Source organism: Poeciliopsis prolifica, unplaced genomic scaffold (assembly GCF_027474105.1).
Source record: "Poeciliopsis prolifica strain line A6 unplaced genomic scaffold, Auburn_PproV2 SCAFFOLD017, whole genome shotgun sequence".
Taxonomy (NCBI): Eukaryota; Metazoa; Chordata; class Actinopteri; order Cyprinodontiformes; family Poeciliidae; genus Poeciliopsis; species Poeciliopsis prolifica.
In genome coordinates, this window is record NW_026562392.1 from 9,547,437 (window position 1) to 9,575,012 (window position 27,576).

General features: G+C 37.3%; 1 protein-coding gene across 4 annotated transcripts in view; it reads left to right on the forward strand.

The window, feature by feature from the left end:
* Positions 1 to 27,576, forward strand: part of LOC129367528 (F-actin-uncapping protein LRRC16A-like) — a 49,169-nt gene that overhangs the window by 6,301 nt on the left and 15,292 nt on the right. For all 4 annotated transcript variants that reach the window (XM_055042053.1, XM_055042055.1, XM_055042054.1 and 1 more), the window contains exons 3-17: positions 11,524 to 11,574; positions 14,652 to 14,711; positions 16,869 to 16,990; positions 17,608 to 17,702; positions 17,904 to 17,974; positions 18,132 to 18,205; positions 18,405 to 18,480; positions 21,879 to 21,967; positions 22,331 to 22,425; positions 22,936 to 23,022; positions 24,241 to 24,344; positions 25,143 to 25,220; positions 25,740 to 25,816; positions 26,370 to 26,474; positions 26,980 to 27,049. In XM_055042053.1, the coding sequence (XP_054898028.1) occupies positions 11,524 to 11,574; positions 14,652 to 14,711; positions 16,869 to 16,990; positions 17,608 to 17,702; positions 17,904 to 17,974; positions 18,132 to 18,205; positions 18,405 to 18,480; positions 21,879 to 21,967; positions 22,331 to 22,425; positions 22,936 to 23,022; positions 24,241 to 24,344; positions 25,143 to 25,220; positions 25,740 to 25,816; positions 26,370 to 26,474; positions 26,980 to 27,049 (1,254 nt within the window). The remainder of the gene's footprint in view (positions 1 to 11,523; positions 11,575 to 14,651; positions 14,712 to 16,868; positions 16,991 to 17,607; positions 17,703 to 17,903; positions 17,975 to 18,131; positions 18,206 to 18,404; positions 18,481 to 21,878; positions 21,968 to 22,330; positions 22,426 to 22,935; positions 23,023 to 24,240; positions 24,345 to 25,142; positions 25,221 to 25,739; positions 25,817 to 26,369; positions 26,475 to 26,979; positions 27,050 to 27,576) is intronic.

A 27,576-nucleotide genomic window follows, 5' to 3' on the forward strand; every position in this document is an offset into this window, starting at 1 on the left:
AGAGCCTCATAGAGATTAAACCCAGACAGCCAAGGTCTGCTTCAGACATATCTTTGCCATCAGTATTGAATGCTTTAGGAAACCTAAATATTACTTTTTGGAAGATGTCTACAGGGACCAAGAACAGAGAGAGATGAACGTAATTAGCCTTATTTTCTCACACCCTCTTTGCTAAATGATGTGGGAAAAAGACTGAGGTGAGAAACACCAGAGCTGATCAAGTTTCCTCAGAAGGCCTTCAGATACCAGGCAGTGGGAAGCTTAAACCTGGTCTACGATGTTTATTTTGTGATGCCAGCTGAAGCTGCCCAATTATGGAAAATCAATTATGATCATGATTAATATTGGTGTCTTTTGAAATCACTTGCTGAAATAATTATTAATGTAGTTGGACAAACAATGCATGACCTAGAAGAACAGCTTCTAGGTCATGCATTTCCCCAGGTAGTTTTATGTTGAAACTTTGTCTTAAGTAAATGAAAAACATATTTACGCAAATATATATAAATGGCTTGTAAAAAGTAAAAATAAGTCAGCATGTTTTATTGCCCTTCAACAATCTCTTACATACAAAATACTGAATTGAATTTAAAGTGTAATATACTGTAAACTACTAAAAAAATAAATCATTGCATTATTTCAGCAAAACAACTTTTCTTTGATTGTATCGCTGCTTCTGGTGCCTCATATTTATTCATTTAAACTCTGGCTAAATATATTCGGTATATTTTTAGCTGCTCGACTCACTTTGTGTTTCAGCTTCAGGTTGTTGGTGTAGTGCTTGGGAGCTTTGCTTGCATATTTATTCCCTTTCTCTCTCTGCTCACTTCCTGCAAAAGACACCACGACCACATTTTATTGTTTCCAAAAATCTAGTAGTTGAAGAGTTTCTTTGTAATTCTGAATGATGCTGAAACAACAGAGTAGTAAGTGGTGAAATGAACACCCACAGAAAGGAATTGACATCACCTTACTATCTGCTAATATTGCACTTTTGAAACCACCGTTTCTTAGTATTCTTATTTTCTGCCGCAATTATTACCTTACCACCACTTAACACCAATGTTCATAGTTTACCAACAGTATTTTTAAAATTGCAATAACTCAACAGGAGAGACAGTTTCTTTCCACACCATGACTGTCTGCATTTGTTGATGCAGAAAGTCCTTCCTAACTGCTGGTTTTATGTTTCTTGTGCGCAAAGGAAAATTGTAGGAACTTTCCAACGACCAGCTGACTGCAAGTATGCAGCAAATAGCACTGTGTCCTTTATATAGTTGGAAAAAACAACAACAAAAAAATCCTCCGGTCACTACAGTAAGTTATCTAGACCTCATTAAAATAATTCACAGCCAACAGGAATGCAGTGATGAAAAGCATATTAAGCTCGAAGTCCTTGATGCTGGTTATCCAGCTCATGCTCACACACACCTCAATCAAACAATGAATGTCCCACCTTTTAAGGGTGGTTTATTATAAAAAATGTTTTAACTCATATTGATAAGTCAGTAATGATTTATTCATTATTTTTATTTTCAAACGATACATTTTGATGCCTGAAGTCCCTGGTATTGTGGCACTTTTTCTTTCATTCCCTAATGTTGTCCATCTTAGCTTTTGGTTTCAACTTAAGTTAAAATGGGCATCACAGCTTCATTATGTGGGAGCAGGACACAGAGGCCATAGTGGTGCATGCACTCTCTCAGACAAAAAAATGTAGTGGAGTGGGAGTGGGGACTTGGAAGTGAGGAATGCCAGTGGAGCGGCTGTGGTATTTCATCCTGACGCAGAGCAGGGGTTTGTATCAGTGCTCCGCTTGACTGAACTGGACAAATAAACCCCTGTTTGTTGTTGCAGAGAAGCTGAGTTTGAAGGGGCAATTTTGGAGGAAGCCGCTTGGAGGGAAAACAAACTCGTTGTTGGGCTGTAACCTGTTAGTGTTGGGGTAATGAGACATGATGAAAGAGTATTTTATTTACAGATGGTTTGGAGATCAGAGGTTGTGATCAAACGGTAGTTTTAAGAGTTTCTCAGGGGTCTAGAGACAGGATGCAGCCAAGCTTCGGAAGGGTCAATTTGTTTTTCCCTTCTCATGGAGATAACCCAATGTCCTTTTTACAAAAGGACCTCAACAACATCACAAATGAGTTAAATTGCCTAATGACAAAGAAAATGGAATAACATATTTGATAATTGGAGCATATATGCTATTTCCCTATTACAAAGGATAAAACATGCAGTTTTAAGTGAATAGAAACAATGTATTGATTGTTGAGACTCTTTGTGTTGTTATTCATCCACTAGCAATAATGGTTGCCACCTAAATGTGTATCTGTATATCCTCTGATTTCATCATCAAATAATCCTGAAAATGACTAACAGTAGGTCTTCCCACAGTGACAACTTCCACACCTTACAGCAACCCACCTGTATGGTGCTTTCATTGATTAAAAACAAGCGCTATAAACTTCTGACCAAGAGGTCAGATTGAAAATTAGCTGACTCAGGTCTTCAGCCAATTACTTGCCGTATCTCTAACTTCAGCAAATGTATCTCTATTCAACCATATCAATTCACGATAAAGCTGCACACACACGGCTGTGAAAATATAGATTTTTTTTTCCTAAATCAATTTTCCTATTTCAAACATTGATAGGCCCTTCTCTCTTTGCCTTGGAGTGGAGCACCCAATACCTGAGGCGTCTCTTAAGCCCACTCAATCTTGATGGATACAGTAGTCACTCTCCTTTAAAGACGAAGGAATGAAGGGCAAGGTGATAATAACATCAGTCTATCAAACACACCGTGGGGAAGTGGATGAATGGAGACAGAGGTAAAAGAAACATCAAAATAGTCTGTAGAGGACTCATGCATGGAAGGGGGATGAGGTTGAGATGAGAATCATCATGAAGTATAAATTTAGAGTATTATTAGTTTGGGAATAAATCGAATGTGGTGTTAAACTACAAACACACAATATGAAATCTTGTCATCTTTTCCTTTTCCCTCACCAAACTATTTGAAGGAACAGGAAAAATAAAAATGGCCAGTATCTTTATTTTATGATGGTTACTTGTTTCATTTATAAGAACCAATAATCTTGTTTTGTCCTTTATGGAAGATTTCTATGTGAAGTGGATAAATTATGAAAAATTATTCTTTAAACCCTCCTGTTGTCTTCGGGTCATTTTGACCCGAAGACAACAGGAGGTTATTCTTATTTTTTTCGTCAAGTTCACATTTGAATTGCTCCAGCAGAAAATTCTATCTGAGTTGTGAACACTGTAGGTCTGATTCAGGACTGTTAGATTTCAAGTTTCTGTATGCAGTTGCAATTAAAAAAATGTTTTATAAGGGCTTGTCCTCGGGTCATGTCAACCCGAGGGCAACAGGAGGGGGGGGAAATTTGAAAAGATATCAGTTTTACGGAGATCAGTGATGCCATTCCATACTGTTTGCCTGTCCAGCTGTAATTTCCTTAGTCTTCCGGTCAGTCTGACCTGAAGTCTGGGTTTGGTTATCTTTATTTCTTTTGTAAAGTTCACATTTGGATTGCTTGAGCCTAAACTTCCCCCTGAGTTGTGCACACCATAGTTCTGATGCAGGACTGTTAGATTAAAGTTTCTGTATGCAGCTGCAATTGAAAAACATATTTTTTAAGGGCTTGTCCTCGGTCGACATGAGCCGAGGACAACAGGAGGGCTAGAAAAGATTGTCTAAAAAAATAGTTTCCTAATTGAAAGTGCTGCTAAGCTTCCCTGAAAAAATGAAAAATAATTAACTTGTCTGTCTGTCTCTAAATCCCACCCTGATTATCTCAAAGGTCAGGGTCATTGTCACTCACACAGTCTTGGTAATGAATTTGACCCCGTCATTGACCTGAATGATTTTGTTTTAATAACTTTACATTATTGATTTCTAATAAATCAAGTTTCAACTCTCCCCCAAAGGGACCAAATGAGCCACTTGGTGACTTTTGTTATAGGGTAATATTTTAAATAGTGACTTTTTATGATGACCGATGCAGCATTACAGTAAATGTATTCTAGTTTTACTGTGGGTTGCAGTGGGTCAGATGGTTCTGACTTGGTGTAATTGAATTAGGTTTGTAGGTCACAGAAGAAGTCACAATTGAAAGTCATGACTACTTATTACATTAGACATTCACAAAGCAATAGATCTCAATGCATGTTTTATATTTGAAATAACAGATTCATGATAGAAAATTATTTGTAGTTTATTTTGCTTCCCAGTTACATTGTCCGTGACTGGTTGAATTTCAAGTTTCGCTTTATAGAAGGTGAATTTTACCACCAGCTCAGACCAGAGGAGAGTCAAATCATCCGTATCGTCTGTGTTTTCAAAGTTTGAACACGTGCTGCTACTTCTCAGTTAGTTCACTGCAAAGCTTTTGGTGTGTAGCTTACAGCCAGGCTCACATCCTGTTGGTATCTTTCTACAGATGTACATAAACACTCTTTTACAGATTAATGTACAACTATTCATGTTACCCTTTGTGTCATCAATTCACATTTGTTCTTCAGTGAACTTTACTAATATTTTGGGTTTCTGCAAAAAATGAAAAAATTAATGGCCATATTTGATATCAACATATCTGCTAAATTTCTGATCCGCTGCCTCTATACCAAAACAGATAGACACCCAAATAGTAATGGAAACCAATCAAACATGCTTATTACACCCATGATGCATTTTTCATACTCTGGTTCACATTAGCATCCATCACAGCAAATGGATCATCAGCATTATATCCAAGTTTAATAGCTTGTAGCAGGAAGGCTTCCTCTGTAGAGGCTGTATTGCTCAAGGAAAAATACTGTTTGCCTGGATAAAAATGCTTCACTCAGATATATTCACTCAGATCACAGTGTTTCCTAAACCCAGTTTAAACAAGATGGTCAGTGTGGGATCTCTGCACCCAAATGATGGGTGCAAAGTTCAGGAGAACATCCAACAGTGTAAAAACGGCACTCATTCTATAACTTCTGGATAATCTAGACTTTTTTCTGCTAGACATAGCAGCAAATTACAATAACTTTTGCAAACTTAATGATCCTACAATCATTAAACCAGCTGTTTACTTTCTGTTTTGTTTCTTAAGATCACTGGTTGTGCAGCTCTTGGGGAGGATGGGGGTATAAACACATCTTTGGTCATTCGCTTTAAAACATTCCCAAAATGATATGCTCCCATTTAGTAACTTATAGACGCCTATAAGCTGCAGATATTCATAATGGATCTTTAACAATTCAGCTTTAATAATACAACTCTAATCTTTTTTTTTAGCATGTATTTTCTTGTAGTTGGATCATGTGTTGACTATCTGATCCCTGGTGCAGAACAGGGGTTTGTGTTTATCTGTGTGTCTTATTAGTGTTCACTGATGCCATCTCAGTGGAAAAGCATGGGTCCTGCCAACATCAAACAAGATTGACTCCTCCTCCCTCATCCCCACATTGCTCTAGTTGCTCTGTCTTTTGTCTCATTTATTTATTTATTTTTCTTATTTGTGTCAAATACACGTCTGTGTCAGTGATACAGTAGTACTCCAGTGCATTTTCCACTTTTACTTTTTCATGTGAGATGTAGCATGGACTCCTCTTGTACTGTTGTTTGTACCTCAGCTTTTCCTGCCTGTCTTGTTTATCCCTGTGGTCTGCAGTGATTGCTTATTTACCCAGAAGCCAAGAGTCAGAATCACGTTGCTGCACACACAGAGCCCAAACCCACGTCCTCCCCATTGTCTGTAGCTGGAATACTGATGAATGAGCAGGATTTTTCTTCAAACTAAACGGCCACAAATGTCTCAACAAAGAACAAGCTGTCTCATTCCCACCATAATTCATTGTAAAAACATAAATGTGTCTGTTCAATATCTGTATCCTGGAGCTGAAACCTTGAATATAATCCTAATCTGAAAATCCAAATAATCCTCCTTGCTCATTTGTTTAGTCCCAGGTTAGTTTCAGCAGAGGATGTTCTCTGAACATTTTAGATATGCAGCTGAATTTTTATTTTATTTTTTTCTGCTACGTGGGATTTTATTGTCTCCGAAATGCTACCTTCTATTCTTAGCATTCAAAATGTACATTATTTCTGTTATTTATGAAACAACACATATAGACTGGCAATTTTTCTATAAGCAAGACCAGAAGCAGAGACCAAAAACGGCATTAAAATAAACCATGAAATGTTACACAGTCAGACACCACATGCCTCAGCTCACTGCAGCTGTAGTCTGATGAAACCAGCCAATCAAATCGGTTCAGGAAGCACCACTTTCGGCTGCCTTTGTTCTTCTCCGCTTCCCTCTCCAGCACTAAACACATAATGATGAGCAGGGCAGTGATAAAGGAAAATTGATGTCTCTTTTTTTTTTTGTCACTGAGGCTGCCAGTACAGCTTATGAGAAGGATGTGCCCAGCGGATAATAAAATGTGAAAAAGTGATCTCCTGCTGCCTGCCTGATTAGTATCTGGGGAATCCGAGAATGCTTTACGAGGAAAAATTGCATTTTAAGCAGTTTTGTTCATTGTTTCATCTTGTAGGTGTCTATCCTTACTGGTGGTAATGCGTTTTATTAAATATAGAGGGTCCTACAGAGTCTGCATTTAGATTTTGCTTTTATGGAGTGGTATTAAATATTTCCCCTCAAATATAGACTGTTGTTCCACGACTACCTGTATAGTTATTATTTGATTTTTCTTAAATTGGATTTTTTTTCTATTTTTTATTATCATCATTATGATTTTTTTTAGTTCTATGTTTTGAAGTGAATATAATCTAAGTACCTAAAATGTATTTATTCATAAAGCAAATTAGCAATATAAAAAACAATCTAAACATTTTGGGGTTAAATCAAATTTTGGTAAATTGTATTTTTTAACTCTACTTGTTGGTTTTTGTAAATCTATACTTCCATCCAAATGTTTTTGTAAATATTGTTTGCAAAAGATAAAGTAGTACTTGTGTCTGATGTGACAGGAAACATGACTGTGACTTAAATTCATTTTTTTAAAATCCGTATTAGATTTTTTTGCAGCTGTGTTGCATTCTATGATCCATTTAACTCAATCATCAATTATTTGTTTATTAAGATTTATGTTGGCTTGTCCAAAACATACAAGTATAAAGGGTCTTTAATAAATGCCTATTTAATGTTTTCATCTCACCTCTTACTTTATAAACTTCAGTTTGAATACTAATGACAAATTTCTAGTGCTATAGCAGCCTTCTGTCCCCCATGACCTATCATTAGTGCTTAACCTATTAATTTTGAATCAGGTAATATTCATAGATACTTACTTTATTTAAAACCAATTCTTCCAAACAAAAAAAAAACATGTAATTGGATGTTCTTTCTAATGGCTGAGGATAACCTAAAATATTCTCCCCTTGTTGTGTTTAATGATATTGGATATGATGCATCTATTACTCATTGCTGACTAACTATCCCAGTGAGATTAGGTTAATGTAGATCTCATGAATAATGAGCTGTAATAGCAGAGGATGCTGCAGAATGTCTTTGCCCTGTAGAGTATAGAGTCTTGCTTTGTTTGCTCACAGGCCTGGATTCACAGTAACGACCTACAAGAATTCAACTGTTTTCCTCAGTCATTCATATGGAAGTGGCTTCTTTAAGATTTCCACAAAACTCTTACAAAGTAAAGATAATTGAACTCCATTGAGTTCATTTGTCTACAAAAATGTTAGAAAGCTGCAATATGTAATTTTTGTTAAAACCTGTGACACATAATCTGTGAAAAAATAAAATTAAGCTCCTCTAGCTTCCCCTCAGGGTAATATGCCCATGTAGAGAAGTGCGCAGCTCCTGGTCAGAAATAACCAATAAGGATCAAGGAGAACTGTCAGCCACCCTCGTGTATGTGCTGTTCACACCCTTCCCTCCACTCCCCATTAGCATGCATTGAAAGTCATTTTTGGTTAGTCATTTATTTTACCCAGGGGACAAAACTCATGTCCATTTCCACTTTGTCATTTGTTGTTTTTTTTCTGTTTGGATTTTATGTCTTTACCTGCTGCTGTCCCAGATGGCATTTAATTTAAAAGTAATTAAGAAAACCGAGCATTTCTTTTTTTATATAGTTATTTTATGTTACAAGATGAAAATTCTTTCCTTTAAATATCTATATAAATTAAAAACAGACATTTTAACCACTTAATGTTATTTTTTCAAATACGATGCGATAGGTTTTGAAAAGATAAAACTTTTAAATCCTTCGGTTTAACAGATCTGCTCAACTCTAATGTATTTTCAATAGTGGTTCCATTTTGGGTCATCTGTTTAATAATTTCACTTGTTCTGCTCCTCTGGGTCCCTTTTATTTAATTATGGCCTCCTTTGTATCATCATTGCCTCACTCTGTCTTTGTGAGGGCTCCCTCCATTTCTGCTTGGCACTAGAAACAGTCACTTCTGTCATGCTGTGATGACAGTTTATGTTCATAGCTGGGACATCACAACTCATTAATGTCAGATACGCCGGCCTGCACGTAAAGGACATTCTGATAACAATTATGCAATGAAAAGCCTGTCGGCAGTGGATCTGTGAATTAATGTCATGGCTGTATGTTTTCAGCTCTTACTCTAAGACAACATCCTAAATAATTTTGCCTCAGGAAGAATCAAAGAATCCCAGTCGCTTTTCTCCTACTAAACCTTCAGATGACTCAAGTGAACTTCTGTTGAACGCTAAACATTTAGTCTAAAAAAAAAAGTTACCAGCACAGTTGGACTCTTCCAACTTTATTTGTAAGTGACTTAAAATAAAAAAAAACTTTTAAATTTTGAATGTTGAATTAATCAGGCTAGTCAAGTTGAAAATCGGCCTATGCCAGTCTCCTGCTGAGCAATCGGTTCATCTCCGTGTCAGTGTTTGTGTGTTCTCTGTGCTGCAGGCCAACAAGACAAATGGTACTGTACAGCCGGTGGCAGTACTTTTGTATGTAAGCCACCAGTGTGTGGTAGATTGTGTGCATCACAGCGAGTGAGAGAGAGTCATGGCAGATGCTCTCCTCAGCCGAGTACACATGCTCCAGTACTGCTGCCATCTGGTTGTGTGAGTGTATCTGAGGGCGCAGAGCTGGTCACCGTGAAATCACTGATGGATAGGAAGGCTCAAGGCTTAAATCCACTTAAGATGGTGAGCAGAGATGTAGAGAGGTAGAAGGGGGGTTCACGGACTGTAACGCCTTTGTCCCTTTGAAAGGGCAGATGGAGGGAGCACTGTGCTGGAAGAGTGCAGTGGCGCAGTCATGCATTGAGGGAAATGATAGGACGTTGGCAAGCCAGAGAAAAACATGAGTTGTGATGGCAAATTCATCTGGAGGAAATACAACATTTAAACAAGTTAGCTTCTATTGTTGTTCATGATCATACCTCCTACAACAAATGACATCACTTGTGTACTTGTTGAGACTTGATGTCCAAAAACGTAATTATAAATGGTTCAGATTGTTATGCCAATCAGTTGGCTTCTGATTGAAGTTGGTGAATTTGGTTTTATTTCCCTATCTAACAAATGCATAAAAAATTGCAAATTTATCAGAAAGCAGAATTAGCTTTAATGCAGCTGAAGTTGAGTGAAGATCGGATAAAGTTTATCGTTCTGTGCGTTTTTGTGTAAATTGGGACAAGCTCTAAAACACCTTTACATTTTTCCACTGGATTTAGTGCTTCTTTTACAAATTACTCAAAGAACATTATTTCTCTTGATTTTCAGTGTCCGACAGCTTAAACCTGAAAAATGATTGTCAAAAAGCTTTTTCACTGAACTTTATATATCCGACATCATATTCTAATTTATGAGTGATTTTTGAAACAACAGCAAAATAAATGCTTATAACATTCATGAAGAAGTGAATGGTTCAAAAGCAAATAGACATGCAAAAAAAAAACTAAAAAACAAGGAAAAGATTTGTTTCTGTGTGCATCAAATGCATTATTACTCAGAACTTCAATGCTTCAACCAACATTTATTTTAAATCATTTTAGTTTATTAAAGGAGAGATTAAGATTATGCATACATCTCTTTCTTCTTTTTGTTTTTGAATTCAATTACAAATCGAGTTGCCAAACATTAAAAAAACGGTCTAAAGATGAAAGTGCAAATGTCAGATTTTTTTTTTCTTTTTTTTGGCTAAAGGTTATCAGAAAAATCTATCATTAAACATGTGAATGACCTGCCAGATAACTACACCTGTTAAAAGAAAAACATACAAAAATAAATAAATGTAAAGTATTGTCCAAACTGACAAGCTCATTTTGTGAAAAATTAGCAGGCTTATTTTACATTTCAATCTGACGTTGGATATCATCTTGGACCTCTCCTTGCAGCCACACATCATGTAAGATCCACGGTGCAGGAATGAGATGTAATGCACGGAGAGGAAACGCTGAGCAAACCAGTCGTGACTCTTGCTCTTTAGAAGAGGTTATCTTTGGCCATACAGGCCTGCCTGTCTGCCTCCATCACATCAAAACATGCAAACGCTGCCTGTGGAGCTGACCCGCACAGGGCTAGAAATCACTGTCATCCTTTTTTACCCTTGGTTCACACGCTTCTGCTTCGTTCTTTCACCTCTTTTAGAAATAATGTCACTTTCTGGACTTTTTAAATCCAGTTGTCACTTTATGTTTTTTTCTGTGCCTCTTTTCTCTTTGCTGGATTTGTTCAGATACTTTTGCTCTTCATCTCTTGTACACACTTTCTTCCTTGTTTTTCTTTGAAAACCACCTTCCATGCATTCTTTCTCTCAGGCATCAGTAGAAGTCTACTTCTGGCTGGCGTTTTGCTGATGACTGGAAGCTAAATGTGTCTTACTCAACGTGGCATGCTCGAACACAGTCAATTGTTGAAATTATTTTCAGATATTTAACAGAGATGGCTGTTTTTTCTGGGAGTTGTGTTTGCTGACCATCACAAGTATTCTGTCAAATTGGGGAAAATCTCCCTCTGTTTGCTTATAGCTGCAGGTCGAGGTATTTTCCTTCTTTCTTTAAGATGTTGTTTTAATTTTTTATGACTGTACCTTTGTTAATGAATACAAATCACTTACGGTAAGTCATATTGTGTAAGTCATAATGTTTCAGTAAATGTTTCAGTCCTTAATTTCTTTTACCGTGGCTCCAGATTCTCTGTTTTTCCAGCAGGCAAAATCTTCAAAAAGTGCGTTGACGGAGTGATGCATCAGTCAATGCATCACTCTAAGATGTGGTGTTTAAGGGATTTTATTTGGTTAACAAAGTTTAATGAGCTTCTGAAGTTATTGGTTTAATGCATTGACTTAAAATCCTCCCCATTCGTTCTTGTTTTGTGTTTTTTATGGGAATGTTTGAGTTGCGTGTCTGCTGCTCTCTGAGTCAGCTGGACATTCTTCTGTGTTCCTTGTGATTTTCTTCTTGTTTCGCAGAGTATATTTACAGCTGCTAATTATATACATCTCCTGCTATGCACTCATTATTCCCTCTTTTCTCTCTTAGGCTCTTGCGACTCACCGAGCCTACCTCCTAACAGCACGCATTCCAGCAAAGGTAAGAAAGACTGCAGAGGTATCGTCTTTATTTAAAAAAGAACAAACAAAGGAAAAAACTCCATTGGAATGCACTAATTATACTGTGCTGAACTAAAATTATTTTGGTCACAGGGTACTCTCTCCTGTTTGTCACAAAAAAAAAATCAGTTGATACTTTTTGCAATTAAATAAACAATTTATGCAAAAGTACGTTTAAAGGAGTTCTAACCTGGTACCTATCTCCAGTGGTCATTGGGCGAGAGGCGGGGTACACCATGGATAAGTCGAGAGCCCATCACTGGGCAGCACAGAGGACCAGCATGCATACACACTCATACCTGTAGACCAGAAGCCCACTTAACACAACAGCCATGTTTTGGACTGTGGGAGGAAGCTGGAGTACCCTGAGAGAACCCACACATGCACAGGTGGAATATCTAAACTCCATGCAGAAAGATTTGAACTTGGAAGTTTCTTGCTTCTCTGAGATGAACGCTGATCCATGACTGTTTATTGTTTGGTCGGCTTATAAAAGCTCAAAAATATTTGAATTTATCCAATCTATTTAAGTCCTTTGAAGCTGGGGGAATTCATTGATTTTGAAAGCAGAAAGCTTCAGTATCGACTTGCTATGTTACAGTATGGAAACTCAGTTTGCTCCTGGCTGTAAATTCAGAGCTGAAAACTGCCTGTGGCTCCTTTTATTCTCTTCTCAGCGGGTTTTTCTGTGCAAGGCTCTTCGATTGATGATTTGGCTCCTCTTGTATAAAGCTCTGGGGCTTAACAGTCTGTGACTGCTCTGCAGCATTCACACAGGCTGTTTCTCACTCACATAATCATTCATGTCTTCTTCCAGCTTCCCCGCCTCTTTGTTTGTTTTTTATGCCAGGCTCTGGAAAAATCTGGAACTTCCTTTTAGTATTTTCCAGGTTTGGCTATGTGTAGAAGAATGAAAACTCGGTGTCAAAAAATATTTGTTTTTTTTAAACTTCATTCATTATACTTTTGCTTAAAAGTTAAATAAATAAATGGGTAAAGTGCTTTTCACATAGGTTTATACTCTTTGTCTTAGGATTGAAACATTCATTTTAATATTGTCATCAAGCTTATTAGTGGCACCGAGTGATGGAACCCACAGATAATCACGACCAATATTTTAATCTTGGCATTTTTATTCTAGTTTTTGGTTTGTTTCTGCTTAGTGACCGAGAATCAATAAGTTTCTTTCCATGTTTCTTTCTTTACTGGAAAAAAATCTGAAACAGTTCCAAAGCGATGCAGCAAAACAGATATGCTAAGATACACTGTAAGCGTAAAAATAAAGCATAACATCACATTAAATGATTTGTTACAATCATTTTTTTATACCAGCCAATGAAACCTAAATGATAAGAGATACTTGAAACCACAACAAACACAAAAAAGATGAGCTACTAAGTTGACAGATGGATAGTGGATGACTGACCAAACAGCATTTGGTTCCACCACACAGCTCCCAGTGTGACATTGTAGTCACTCGTTAGCTTAGATTTATCACCATATTGACTTCAGTAAGAGCCATCAGAAAGCAGAAGTAGATGAAATTGCAAATAAAACAATAAAAAAAATCCATGCCAAAGGTGCATTGTATATTATTGTGCCACACCAAAGTCTAAAAGTTGCTGTAATCATAGTTTGTGTAGCAGAAGATTAAAATGTTGGTCGAAACCAGTGGGTGTGTCGAGCATTGCTGATGGACCACAGACATCGAACAATGCATTTTCTCACAGGCAGAGTAGCAGTAACAGCACAGTCACAACAGGAGAGCGCTTGATAACCAGAAACCTGTAATATTCACCTGACACACATTTAGCTGGTGTCTACTGAGGCCCATAATTTATGCTTTACATTGTACTATATTCACTGAGGGAAATGTATGCAGCCTTTAAGCCTCTGCTCATGTGGAATGAACTGTGACAAAGAAGCAAGTAGCATAGTCAATAAGGTTATCTTCTCACACTTTTTTTTTCCAAACTACACAATCCAGTGTGAAAACATGAAGCCTAACTCCTTTTTGTGTGTTTGGCAACATATCTCACAAACTGAGCTTTATTTCTTTGGGATTTTAGTTTTTCATCCTTTGTGTATTTATTTATTTCCTTCTTTGAAATGATTATAAATGATTCTATAGAATGGAAATCAATGAGTGGGCATCTTTTTTCCAAATGTAAATGTAAAAAATCGGATTGTTTATATATTTGAGTGTGTTCAAACCCATTGGGAACAGAAAGGCACACACACACACCTACGCACACGCACCCACACACACACACACACACACACACACACACACACACACACACACACACGCACACACACACACACACACACACACACACACACACACACACACACACACACACACTCTGTACTGTAGTGAGACAGTAGACAGACTGCATATCCTCTTCCTCTCTCTCATCTCTGTGCCAAGCCTGAGAAACAGAGCTCCCACCTGGAATAGTCTGGTCTCGCTGCCCTCAGGCTCTCTGTTGTTCGGCTTTCTGAAAGAGGAAGGAGTGGTGGAAAACTGTGCTCATTGTGACTGGGTGCAGGATACTGCACTCAGTCACAGTAAAACAACTTATTTTGGTCTCTTTTTAGACATGGAAGTATAAGCAATGAGGTTTTTCCTTCTAATTTTCGGTGTCCTAAAATGCCCTCCTTAAACAGAAATGAAATATGTTAATGCAAGGGTGTTGGAAATGGTAATGCAGAACAAATTGTAAACTGTGGAAGGAAGAGTCAGCTGGTGGAAAAAAATAAAAAAAAAATATATATATATATATATATATATATATATATATATATATATATATATATATATATATATATATATAATGATTTGTTTTTTAACAGTAAAAGTGACTATAGCCATATGCATCAAAAATCAAACCCATTTAAAGAAACATACTTTCTGAATGAAATTATTGATTGATCTAGTGCTAAACTCTTGCTGAAACTATAAAACTAAACAGATCAGATTTGTTTTATACCTCTTTGTCTTTGTCTGATTTCATAGCAGTTTTTTTTCTATCTGATTTTTTTCTTTTTTTGTAGGTGGAACACTCCTTTAATTATCTGGAGATCCAGGGAATAACTTCCAGCAAGCCGACCCAGGTATTGCACATTACCTATGAGAATGAAATATTGAAACGAGTTTTACATTTTTGGAAATATAAATAGAGTAGAAGAAAAATGGCTTATTGGAAACATTACATGTTGTTTAAAATGAGTGCATTAGTTTAAGTATGTTAAAGCTACAAGGTAAGCTAAGCCTAATTTTGTGTGGCTTGCAGACCCCTTAACTTCTTTCAAATTTTATCATTTTACAATCACATAATTAATATTTTATGATAGGAAAAATCTGTAATATATACTTGTTTTCAGGAAAAATCTGTAATATATACTTGTTTTCAGGCCTTGCACTGTATTTAGAGCTGGATATAATCTTCTAATATTAAAGTATTCATTTTGTCTGCCAACTTTGAACATCTCAACTATTACCTGGCTACCAATTCTTCTTTGCCACATAGTTCAAACTCATTGGATGAGTGTGTGCTTGAACAGCAATTTTCGATCCTTGCTGCAGTAGGGTTCAGGTCTGGGCTTGGACTGGGCCATTATGACACAAGAAGCCCTTGCTATTTGTCTACCACCACCATCATGCTGATTTGGGTTGAACTTCCAGCCCAAATCTTTTGCAGCAGATTTTCCTTCAGGATTTCAATTAAATTGCTAAATTTGTCTTTAGCGCTGCCCTTGTGGCTCCCTGGAGCTTTTCAAAAATGTTTGAAAATTGAAAAAGATGGGAATGGAAAATATATTTTTTGTTCTAATATGGTTTTTGTAGGAGGACAAACACAACAAAAACATTCTTAAAGGGGATTGTAAACTCTGGACTTGAAGTACTGCTGCTACTACATATATGTACTACTTATTTGTGTGCTGCCTGTCTGACAAAGGATGTCAAAGGTACTAATTATGTACCTGGGAAACTGGAAGTGTCATATTTATGGCTCCAGTTGTTGTGAAACTAGCAGAGAATGTAAAAACGACAAAAATAACCCCTACAATGACAAATCTCAGGAATATTGTATAAAAACGTAAGCAAGAAATAAACACTACCTCTGGAAAAAGTCAAAGTGTGCTGATTTTTAAATTGAAGCTCTCCCAAGTGTCAGGCACCAAGTTCCTGCACACGTACTACTTGAAGCAGCTCCTATAAATTGTGATTGGGAATTGATGCTGCTCAAACCTAATCATGTTCTTCATTCTGAGCTTAAAAAATAGCTGCCTCATCACACTTCAATTTATCGCTGACCTGGTTAGGAAGAAAATCAGACATTGTTTTCATTTCTGTCAAATTGTAATGTTTTGGCTTCTCATTGGAAAAAGCACAAACATATTAAAGTTTGTGAGCACTCGTTCAGATGCGGCTCATCTGAACGAGTGCTTTAAAATGTTCATAAATCTTTCATCTCTGCTTGAAAGACTGTCCTTAAAATCGCAACACATCTTTTAATGAGGAGCTAAAATGGACAAATCCAGAAACACACCCTCACAATATCTGAATCCTTCTGTAATCCTTAAAAACTCATTAATAGCAGACATATCTAGGCTGAGCCCCCAAAGGCTTTTTGACTGGAGCGAGTAAGCTGCCAATCAGTAGAAGCAACATTCAGAGTACAATTTGTCACACACCATCCTGTTTCTGCAGCTGTACCCCTGTCCTGCTCATTTTGACTGTCAGTTCTCTGAATATTTTGACTGAGGGTCTCCTGTGTCCCTGCCAGGAAGAAATATGCTAATTCTGGCCCACAGAGGAAGCAAGTGTGTCAATATATCAGCATTTGCATAATTGCAGTGAAGACTCAAATGGTTAAGAGGTTTGTTTATGTTATTAAGCCCCTGTCTACTAGTATATCTAATAAATCCTTAATTGTGTTAATGAAAAAAACACGACTGAGCTAATATGCAGTAAAATACTTAAAAAAAAAATATATATATATATATATATATAGAAATCATTAGTCTCATCAAAAACAAAACAAAACAAAAAAAATCTGACATTTGGGCTGAGAAAAGACGGACAATTGAATAAAGCAAGAACATGTTCTTGCTCATGTTTCCCAAACTAATTCTTTAGATCAACAATAAAAAAAGACAAGCATAAAGGGCAAAGACAACTTTTGGGGTCAGCTTTATGAGCAGTTTTTTTTTTTTTTTTTACTGACTGACTTGTATTGATCATTCATTATCAATTTATGCTTTTAGCTACTGGTAGAGTATGAGCGAGGCTCATTTTCAGTGAAGCTGCTCTCCACAGAGGAGGTGAATGATGTGGTCGCTCATGTAGGAAACTGTCTGCTCAGGATATGTCCTGGTCTACCACCCAGGTAAGTGTAGTCGGTACGGATGATACATTAGTCTACAAAAGTGTTTCTAAAAAAGTCCCTTTTTAGTGTTTTCGCTGAATCATTTCAGAAATTTAGATTTCTCCTTGCACAAAACCCAAGAAGGTTAAACTTCTGCATGGATGTATAATTTTTCTGATTGTTCATGTATGAAGTTTTGTATTGTCCATTAGTAAGATGTTTCTGTAGGTACCGTGATGATCCATTTAATCCTCTAACACCTCAAAGGAACCTGAAGTCTCCTTTTTAAAGGTTTTTGGATCTTAACATTGGATTTATTCTCACAGAAATATTTAACTGAGCTAAACTCAAACTAAATCTGTCATTTAAACAGGGCAAGTGTCTTTCAAAAAGCTGAGTAATGATGTTCTAATCTAATGAGCCTTATTTAAAACGCCTTAGTGTTGATCTTAAAATATTTTCAATAAATGTGGGGACTTTAGATGATAAGTATTCAATTAAACCATTAGCATATTTGCCTTTTCTTGCAGCATTGCAAAAGTATTTCACTTTTATCTACAGCAATAGATAATTTCTGAGGCTTTCATCTGCTGCAGCACAGAAATGAATGAGCTAAACGTTTTCACTTCTCTCCTCAGTAAAGTGATGAAGAAGCTTTGCATGGAGCCTCCAGACCGACTGAGCTGCCTGCAGACTCTGTGGGAAAACAAGCCTGCTGAACCTGGACCTTGTGGTAGGATCCTGACACTTTACCTTAATTGCTGTCGGCCTTTAAAACGTAATATTAAGAAGTGAGTGTGCATTCATATAACACCCCTACTAGTTGCTGCTGGTGTTTATCTTTCCCTGCACAAGGTGAGATGAACTCTGATTATATCAGTCACTCCACCTTATATAACTATGGGTCTGTGTGTCTCTGTTTCTCTGCCTGTAGGTGGGTTTTCCCAGCTGTACCGGTGTGTGTGTGACTGGTTAGGACTACCTTACAGAGAAGAAGTGCAGTGGGTAAGTGTGACTTACTGTCTTTTTTGGTGTAGTTTCACATGAGAGCTGTGCACCTGTCTGGTTTGCTTCTGGCTACATAAAACTGCCTGCTGTCTTTTGATGAATATGAGTGCAACAACACTAAGGTTGAATGTATTATTGAATGTTTCCTTTGCAGGATGTTGATACCATCTACTTGACACAAGACAGCAGAGAACTCAACCTGCAGGACTTCAGCCATCTAGAGAACAGGTCATTATTGTCTTTCTTTAGTCTTACTGATCAAAATGTAGGTTATTTTTGTTGAAAACAACACTGAGCAAAATAAAACTGATATGCTTTGAAGGGATAATATTAATAGTTTGCACCATTAATAAGCAGAAACAAGTATGTCTATACTGAATTGTATTTCTCAGAAAAAGTCACTGCTGGCTCCTCTGTGCATCATCAGGGATCTGGTAGCTATAATAGCAGTCCTGGAGTTCAACCAGTGGTTCACCAAGCTGTCTACCAAGGATTACAAACTGGTCAGTACCTGCTAAAATCAAAAAATCCTTCTTTTACTTTTTCTGTTTGTGTTTTGTATTATTATTAAGTCTTATTATAATGTATGGAGGTAGTGTAGAGGCATTTGTACTAAACAGAGTCAAGGCTGCTGACAGTGTATTTCATTAATTAAAAAATACACTTTTTAATAAGAAAAGTCTTGACCGATTCTACCATTTCAATGCCTTAATTTATTTCTGTGTTTTTCTATAATTTTCTAGTCTAGTTTACTTTCTATCTTTCCCTCTGTGGGTGATTTTTATATTCATCTCTTTCTTCTTCTGTATTGGACTGTGTATAGCTGAACCTGTCTGTAGAGAATATTTGCTTTTTTTTGTCTTCCCCTGCAGTATTTTGACTGAGGATCAGTCCAAATGTTCTTGTGTGATAAGACTCCTAATCCAAATGAGACAAAGGGGTTCAATGTCTGAGGCTGTTTCCCTCCCACCCCCACTCCTGGTTCATCACTTCATCACTCAGCATATCCACGCTTCTCTCAGTCCCACAAATTACCGCACGCAGCTTCCTGCGTCCAAACAATTGCCTCACACCTCCGTCGCAGACATTTCTAGTTTCCTGCAGGCATCTGCTTGAGTAGTCCTTTGTGGCAGCACAAATTTAGCATGAGCCTTGGTGCCTCATTCATATGTGGCACAGGTGGTTTTTGATGATGCAAAAATCTGAGAAATTCCATGTCATAATTTTGGTTCACTGGAACAGAAGATTACTCTATCAAAAACCCAACCAGGATTTACTCATGCATGGCTGTAAAGCAACATATGCAGATTGTTGTGTCAGGGTTCCTACACAGTCTGGAAAGATTTGGAAGTTGTATTTTCCAAGTTCATTAAACTAGGAAACGAGAACATAGATTCAACTATTCAACCGTCCATGTCCATCCATTCATAAATCCAACCATAAATCCATTTCATATGTCCATCCATATTGCAGGTGCAATATTTAAACATTGAAGGCAGCAGATATATTTGCACTTAGATTTTTAGCGAACTTCTAAAAACAGAGCCATTTGTAGAAACCATTTATATGGTTGCCCAGACTCTGCATTGAGCTAGTTATCAACTAGCTCAATGTTCCTGAAAACATTTGAAACTGTTTAAAAAGATATTGGACTGAGCAGTTAATTGTACATTTCCAGGATGTTGTCATTGTGTCCTTTCCTGTGGCGTTTCATGTATGTAAGGGCATCACAAAGAGATGAGTGAAGGCAGGGAGGAAAAGTGGTGATACAGCAAATAGAGAAATGGCGAGGCCTGGGAGAAAATGACAGATGAATAAGAAAACAAGTCAGCTTTTGACAAGGAAGCCTCAAAGGAAGATGGAAAAGACACAAACTTCAGTTTTTAACTCCTCAAAATGAGAACGAATGAATCCTGCAGACTTACAGAAGTTCACCACTGAGTGTTATATCAGTCCTGTTGACAATGTAATATTTTACATCTGAAATAAATAAATTGAACAGATATGTGTCGAACATGAAGAGAGAAGAAAATGTTGCTGAGAAGATGAGTAAAACCAAACCCTAAAGCTGCAAGTCCAAATCACATTCTGACCACCTCAGTCAAACAGATAAGGAAACTCTGCGCTGTTCATTAGATAAACAACACACACATACACACACACACGACAGGCTTTCACAGCAAAGGATTATGCTGCTCATCCCCAGTTCAATCAGGCTATTAGTCTTGGGGGGGCTGATCAAGATGTTGAGCCAAATTGAGATAAGAAGGGAGGATGAGAGGACTGCAGCGATAAGAGGACTAACCTTCTGGCAACCTCAGGATTGGACAGAAACTGTGGAGGCATGTTCAGTTTGACCAGATGTAGGGTCAGGACATTAATTCATGACCACGCTGGTATATAATGAGGACAGAATGGTACAATACACATGCTGACGGTGTCACTGTGCTGTGCTGCTGCGACGACTGCAGAATGGATCTTTCTGTGTTTCCATTTGACTATTTTCTCACATTTCAGCCCATTTCACCCCCTCAATACTCATTTTATTTCTCCTCAGTTTGCTGCCATCCCTCCTTCTGCTTCTTTAATGCTCGTGGTTCTCCAGGATAGCTGTGTGAACAACAGTCCCCTTCTTCTGTGCTGTCCAGTTATTCTCTCTCTTTTCCATTATTGCGCCCGTCTTTCTCTCCTCCTCGCTGCTGACTCGCGTTGGACAATGCGTCCCCTGTCTCCGCCACACTGAGACAGCAGGCGAACAGAAGCAGTTCTTGTAAGGCTGATGTTGTAAATCATGAATAATAACACAACATCCCAATAAAGTTCTGTCATTATAATGGAAACTGTTTGCTAGACTTTTAAAAACTTTTATTAAAAAAAATAAGTCATTCTGAATGCATATCTATGCGTCATACACTTCATGTCTGGCTCTGACGCAGCTCTCAGAGAAGTGGGTCAGTGAACATCGAGGTGGTTTCCAGACTTTCAGTTGTTGAATTTTTAATTTTGTTTAAATATGAGTGCTTTCTCCTGTTGTGCTGAGACCACAAAAGAGAGGCGACTTGTTCCTCCATGGGTCTGCTCTCCCCCATGTGTCTTTCTCACACATGAACAGCTTCAGGTGGAGGATCGAGATCTTGTTTTCTTTTTCACATTCTGCTGCACAGTTTTAATTTGCCCTGCATTTTTGGAAACCTAAGAGATTCAGCCCACTTTTTCTTGTGAACTTGATTACGTCAGTCTCAAGTTTTGATGTTTTACATCTCAAGGGACCAATAAATAATCATTTTATTGATATTTTCTAGAATTTACTGGAGTGTAAAAAAACTCAAATTTTTAACATCTATGTATTTATTTTTTAAGTTTTAATAGGGTTATCTTTCTTTATTTTGTTGAATGTGCCAAAATAACCCAAAAAGCAATGAACATTTAAATTATGTCACTTGGTAATATCGTTGAGCAATGAAAGGAAAGTCTGAACTACAAATAGTTTACACATTGCAAAGTTATGTATTCCCAGATTGATGTTTAGTCATTCTAGTTTGATCAGGGATCAAAATCTGCCACATTTTTTCTGAAGTGTATGTTGGCTCAAATGGGCATCAGAATTAAAAAGAATGGAAATAGGGCTTTAATTCAGAATGGGACATAATGTTATTTAAATTACAAGTGAGATTTGGTGATATATCTCAGTAAAGCATGAAAATGATTTCATGCACATATTTTTTTAAGATTACAAAACCAGCCAGAATGGAGAAAATGGCATTGATTGGTACTAAATAGTGGAATTGGCTGCAGGGGGAACTGCACTCACGATGTAGATGTTATTACACCCACAACACATTCTATAAAAATAACTAAGATAATCTAGTTCTGAATATTTTTTGTCCTCATGTGCCCTCAGTCTGCAGACGTATGTGAGCAGATTCTTCGAGTGGTGTCTCGATCCAATCGACTAGAGGAGTTGGTGTTGGACAACGCAGGACTCAAAACGTAAACGATACGTTTAATTTAATTTTGTTTCTGCTTTGTTTTAATTGTTGAAGAACCCTCTGCCCAAGTTTAGTGAAGCATGAGTATTTAATTCAGGGAATAATCTAAAGTTGAAATAGTTTGAAGTAAATGAGAGCTTATCTTTTGGCTTTGATACAAAAGTAAATTTTAGGAGAAATTTTTTTCTATCAGGTAAATTAACAAATAGATCATTTTAATTACTCTTAATTTTGTGTGATTTTTGTAAATTTCTACTTCATATTCATATATTTAATCATTTTATGTTTGAGTCTTTCTACGGATGAATGAATGTTTTCCATTTCCCAAGAGTATGTTCTCAATAAATCCTTTCTCAACTTCCAGAGAGTTTGCCCAGAAACTCGCTGCTGCCCTGGCCCACAACACCAGCTCAGGACTTACTTCCATTAATCTTGCTAACAACCCACTGGAAGACCGAGGTACAGTCAATGTCCTGATTCACTTGCTGATTGATTCATTGCTGCTTCAAAGTTCCCTTTTATGCCTTTTATAGCCTCTGTGATCATTCAGTGCACTGCTCCTCTGTTACATTCTTTATAATGCTTTAGCTCTCTTCATATTCAAGGTAGTGACTAGCAAGACGTAAGAAGGAATACTGAGCCGTTTTTTTATTCTGCTTTTTATATATTCTATGCTGGAATTATTTACCTGGAACTTTTTTTCTGATTTTTCTTTTTCTACATTCATTCAATCAGAATAAAAAAATCATTGAAATTAAAAATATCAAGAACATGAATTGTTGGAACCTGCAATTGTTTCAAAATTACAGCCATTCAGCAATATAAATGCATTAAAATGAATGTAACTTCTGTTAAAGGCAGTGCTTGCCTATAAAGAACTTTGCATTTAAAAGTTAAAAAGTAATTGACACATCCTGTTGCAGATATAAAATAAACATCTTTTTGTTTTGTTTTTTTTGCTTGCTGCAGGTGTTTCTTCTCTTGCTGCGCAGTTTGCCAAACTTTGTTTGGGCCTCAAGCATTTAAACTTTTCCAAAACCTCACTCTCACCCAAAGGTATGTGCAATTTTCCAATTACACAGCTGTGGCAAAAGAGAAGACAATGTGATGTTTGTAATGAAGCTGTGTTTTGATAGAGGCATAGCATTTTAGTGTTTTGTGATTATTTTATTTTGAATTGTTGCTGTTTTAATTTCCCTTGATACCAGAAACAATTCATATCTTTCATTAGTCTGATTGCATCACCAGCTGACTTGCTGCTGATACTTATTACAGCACTAATAGAGTGGAGATGGAAAAAGAAGGAGAAGATTTGCGTTCACAGGCTGTTTAGTAGTGTATTGTGTATTTCTTTCTGCATAATGAGTGTTCTCCGGAGTTTTTAACTTTAGTTAATTAAACTAAACACTGTTTCACATAATGGGAAATGTCTCACTTATCGAGAGAGATGAACATTCAACAGAGTTTAGAAAGAATAAATGTCAAACATTACATGCAGATTACATCATTGACGTTTCCCATCCCTGTTCTCAGTACCAGGTAGCCTGTCGGGATTCACTGCCAACATGTCCTGCTCTCAGGAAGTCAATAGAGCTATCGTGTTTCCACTCTGAATGTTTGAAAGGTCCTGTGCTGCCTAAACTGTAGCCTGATTCTCTTGCCAAAGGCTCAGCCCATATTCTGTGGCCCCAGAGAATTAATAGCACTTTTTAAACCTTATTTTAACTATTTATTTTTCAACGCAAGCTGTATTCTTTTTTTATCTGTCTAACTTGATCAGAAGAGTCTCGGGTTTTATGACCCAGGACTGTCAGTCAGGACATCACTGCTGAAATATGTCAGATCAGCTTGTGAGTCATGTGATGGATTTGGCACAAATCAGAGGCTGAACACACCGCTGCACCAGGCTGCCATAGAAACAGCTTTTGTTTTTCAAATTTGTAAACCCCTGGGCACTTTTGAAGTGATCCAATGATGCATTATCTGCAGAGACACTTTTCTGTTTTGGGAGGTTTTAAAAGTATATATTGTAATAAAGTGATTTTGTATAGCAGAACATTGACTTGCCTTTTAAAAATCCAGAATCTTTTGTGTTTACAACCAGATCCTTCTGTCTCCAGGCTTCACCTGCTTCTCATTTCCTCTGTCATTTCCTTCAAAATGCTTTCAGAAATGTCAAGTGAAGATTTGAGCATAGTGATAAAGCCAACACTGCAGGGCTGTTTATCTGTGTGTATGCATGTGTGAGTGTTTATGTGTCTGTTTGGGCTTTAGGGGTGAACAGCCTTTGCCAGTCACTGAGTGCCAACCCATCCATCGCCAGCAGCCTAGTCCATCTGGACCTCTCAGGAAACATGCTCCGAGGAGACGACATGCAGGTGAATACCCTGCCACTCAAGCCTGATCACTAAATATGAGTGTCAAAACCAAATCAAATATGAATACATTAGTAATACCGAGCATGTTGGAAAACGCTCAGTGACTTATGTGACCTGCATGTAAGAAGTGCATCTGTTCTTTCTCTGGACAAGTCTTGTAACAATAGACACAAGAATAATGTTTTGGAAAGAAGTTGGGTGCATGTTTTGAAAAAAAAAAGAGAATGGATAAAATATAAAAACAAAATAAAAATATACAACATTTTGCTTCAGTGTTTTAAAAGAACACAAAGCAAATTCACTAGTATTCAATGTGATTTAATTTTGAGAAACTGGAACTGAGCATAGTACATTGAACTGTTCTTGCTTTTATGTGTGTGATAGACACAATTCATGCTTTCAAAAGACTTTGTAAGAACAATTGGAAAAAGTATGGTATACATTTGTATTCAGCTGACAGTCACAGCTGACAGCCCTTTGTCTCTACAAGGAGAAAATGAGATTTGCTCCCATTCTTATTAGAAAATACAGAACAAGTTGGTTTTAGGTTGACTGGAGAGCGTATGAAGAACACTGATCAATGTTTGCCACATATTGATAAATAGATTTAAATTTAGACTTTGACTAGACAATCCCAACACATGAATGTGCTTTGATCTGATTGTATGTTTAGAGTATTTCTTCAACTGGATGGTGTGTTTTTTTTTTTGTTTGTTTGGGTTTTTTTAAAATGTTTTTTAATGTAATGGTCAGTGTACAGATGTAACATTTAAATGTTGGTCTTCTTATTGTTTCTAGCATTTCTACAACTTCCTCGGTCAGCCCAACAGTCTGGCAACTCTAGACCTCTCCAACACAGACTGCGCACTGGATCAGGTGAGGCCGCATGACTAACAGGAAGTGGCTAAAGGAAATGCAGTTGTATTGAGAAAACATTTTCATCAATCATAACAGAATGGCATAATAGAAAACTTTCAGCATTTCTTTCTTTAAACCATAACCTGTTGTTTGGGTTGTAGCTAAGTGGAAAACAACCTGCTGGCCAATGAATAACTTTGTTGTGGGAGGTGTAATCTCATTTTGCACACCCATTCAATTTGCTGTTGCAGGTCACTGCACGATGAAGTGGTCTGAATAGTGTTGGTGATATATTGATGTGGGTGTGACAGCCAGCCACGGCTTATTGATTGGTTTGAGAAGTAGCCAGCTGTCATACATTCGCTGAACTTATCGATTAAGCCTGAAATCATATTTTGTCGTTTCACAGTCAAATGGAAATGTGGACAAATAAAAGCGTTTTACCATGAAAACTGCCCACATATTCAAACACACTGTCATTTGAACGCCACATTGCAGAGACAATTGCAGTTATGTGAGGGTTTTGTTGTGTTTCAGGTTTGCTCAGCTTTGCTGCGAGGCTCAGCGCAACACCTCTCTATTCTCAATGTGTCCAAAAGCATCTTCCCTCACAGGTAAATAAATATCAACATTTTAATGGCTTAAAGGGAATGAAGAAATTTGTATCTTCCAAATGTTTTGTGAGTATTTGGGAGATCAGTGAGTTAAAATAAAAACTGACCAGATCAAGACTAGAGGAACAACGGTCCGTTATTTCCTACTTTGATAGAAATATTTGGGCCTTGTTTTTCTGTATAGAACTGTAAACTGAGAATTTTCTGCTGTTTTTGCTGCTTTTTATACTTCCACTGTCCATATCACATTGAGCATGTTTGTGTATGACACCTGCTGGCTACCAAGGGAAATTACATCATACATGCACTCATGATGTTTGGGGTTTGTGCTTTTGCCAACCTGGAATGTTTCTCCATGTTTTTCTCTCTGTGTCCTCGTATTTTGCAGCCCTTATTTATTAACATTCTCCTGATACAACTTGTTTGTGGAGCTCAGATAGATGTTTTTCTTAAAAGACAAATTAAATACACAACTGGGTGACGGGTTGATGTTGGTTTAAATTGTTGGTCTTACTGATTTTATTTTGTTTGTTTGCTTTTCCTCTTTGCACAGGAAAGGCAAAGAGGTGCCTCCATCATTTAAACATTTCTTCAGCAGCGCCACGTCTCTCAGCTCCATCAATGTGTCGGGAACCAAGCTGCCGCCAGAGGCTCTGAAGTGAGACAGAAATTTATTCACGAGTTCATATTCATTCCCTTACACAGCTGACATTCTTTAAGATGAGTCTCAAAATCTATGTCAAACAAGCAACTTCTACTTTTATCAGCATCCCTGGTAATGAGCTACACCTTTTTTATTAATATTTTATTAAAATGGCATTTTCACACTAAAATAAATACATGTGTAGCTTAATCTTTATTTAATTTTTAGGTGAATTGTGTGTACCACACTAATTGGCACCACTCCCATTAAAGTTTTTGCAATTCTCTTTGGCACTTCTTGTGTCTTAACATGACAAAAGATTGGATCAGAAACTCCATACTGAACTGATATTTAATGAATGGGTGTTTTTTATTATTATAAAACAATGTTGTTGTTTTTTTTTTTATTAAAAATCCTGATTCATAAACACGAATATTAAGTTGACTCTGTAAATATTTAATTTTCCTTGTTCTGCATTAAAGTTATCGCGTTTTGTATTCACCATGTAAACTTTGAATAGAGCACTGCTGCTTGGCCTGGCCAGTAATCCCAGTTTGAAGGACGTCTCACTGGATCTCAGCTGCTGTGAGGTAAGACCGTTTTATAACCCAGCGCACAATCGCTTTCATGTTCTACATGAATTAATTCCCTGTTTATTTGCTCAGTTTGTGTCAATAAAAACAGTCTAAATGATGGGTGCAGTAACATGCCCATATGATGAGAGCTGTTAAGATCCATTTGAGAATATTGGCGCTCAATCACATAATTAAACCTGACTAGTTGATGAAAACTTTGTTGGATGAATCAGAACACTCAACCATTGGAACCAAGGTTTGTATTTTTTATTGCATTCTCGTCTTTTTGATTGCTTCTGTTAGCTTAAGTTTTGCGATTCCAGTTTTCTCATCCAGTGCGGTGGAGCTTTTAGGATGCACTTGAAAACCACTTGACAGGCCAGTGGCAGTGCCAAGAGGCAGCATAATGGACTCGTTGGCAAACAGCAGGGAGTGGGTGATGGAGGAGGCGGGGAACAGAGGAGGGGAGTCCAGTTTCCCTCTATTTCATCACAGGATGCACTAAGGCTTGCTGCCATCTCCTGTCTCCCTTGTTTGAACAG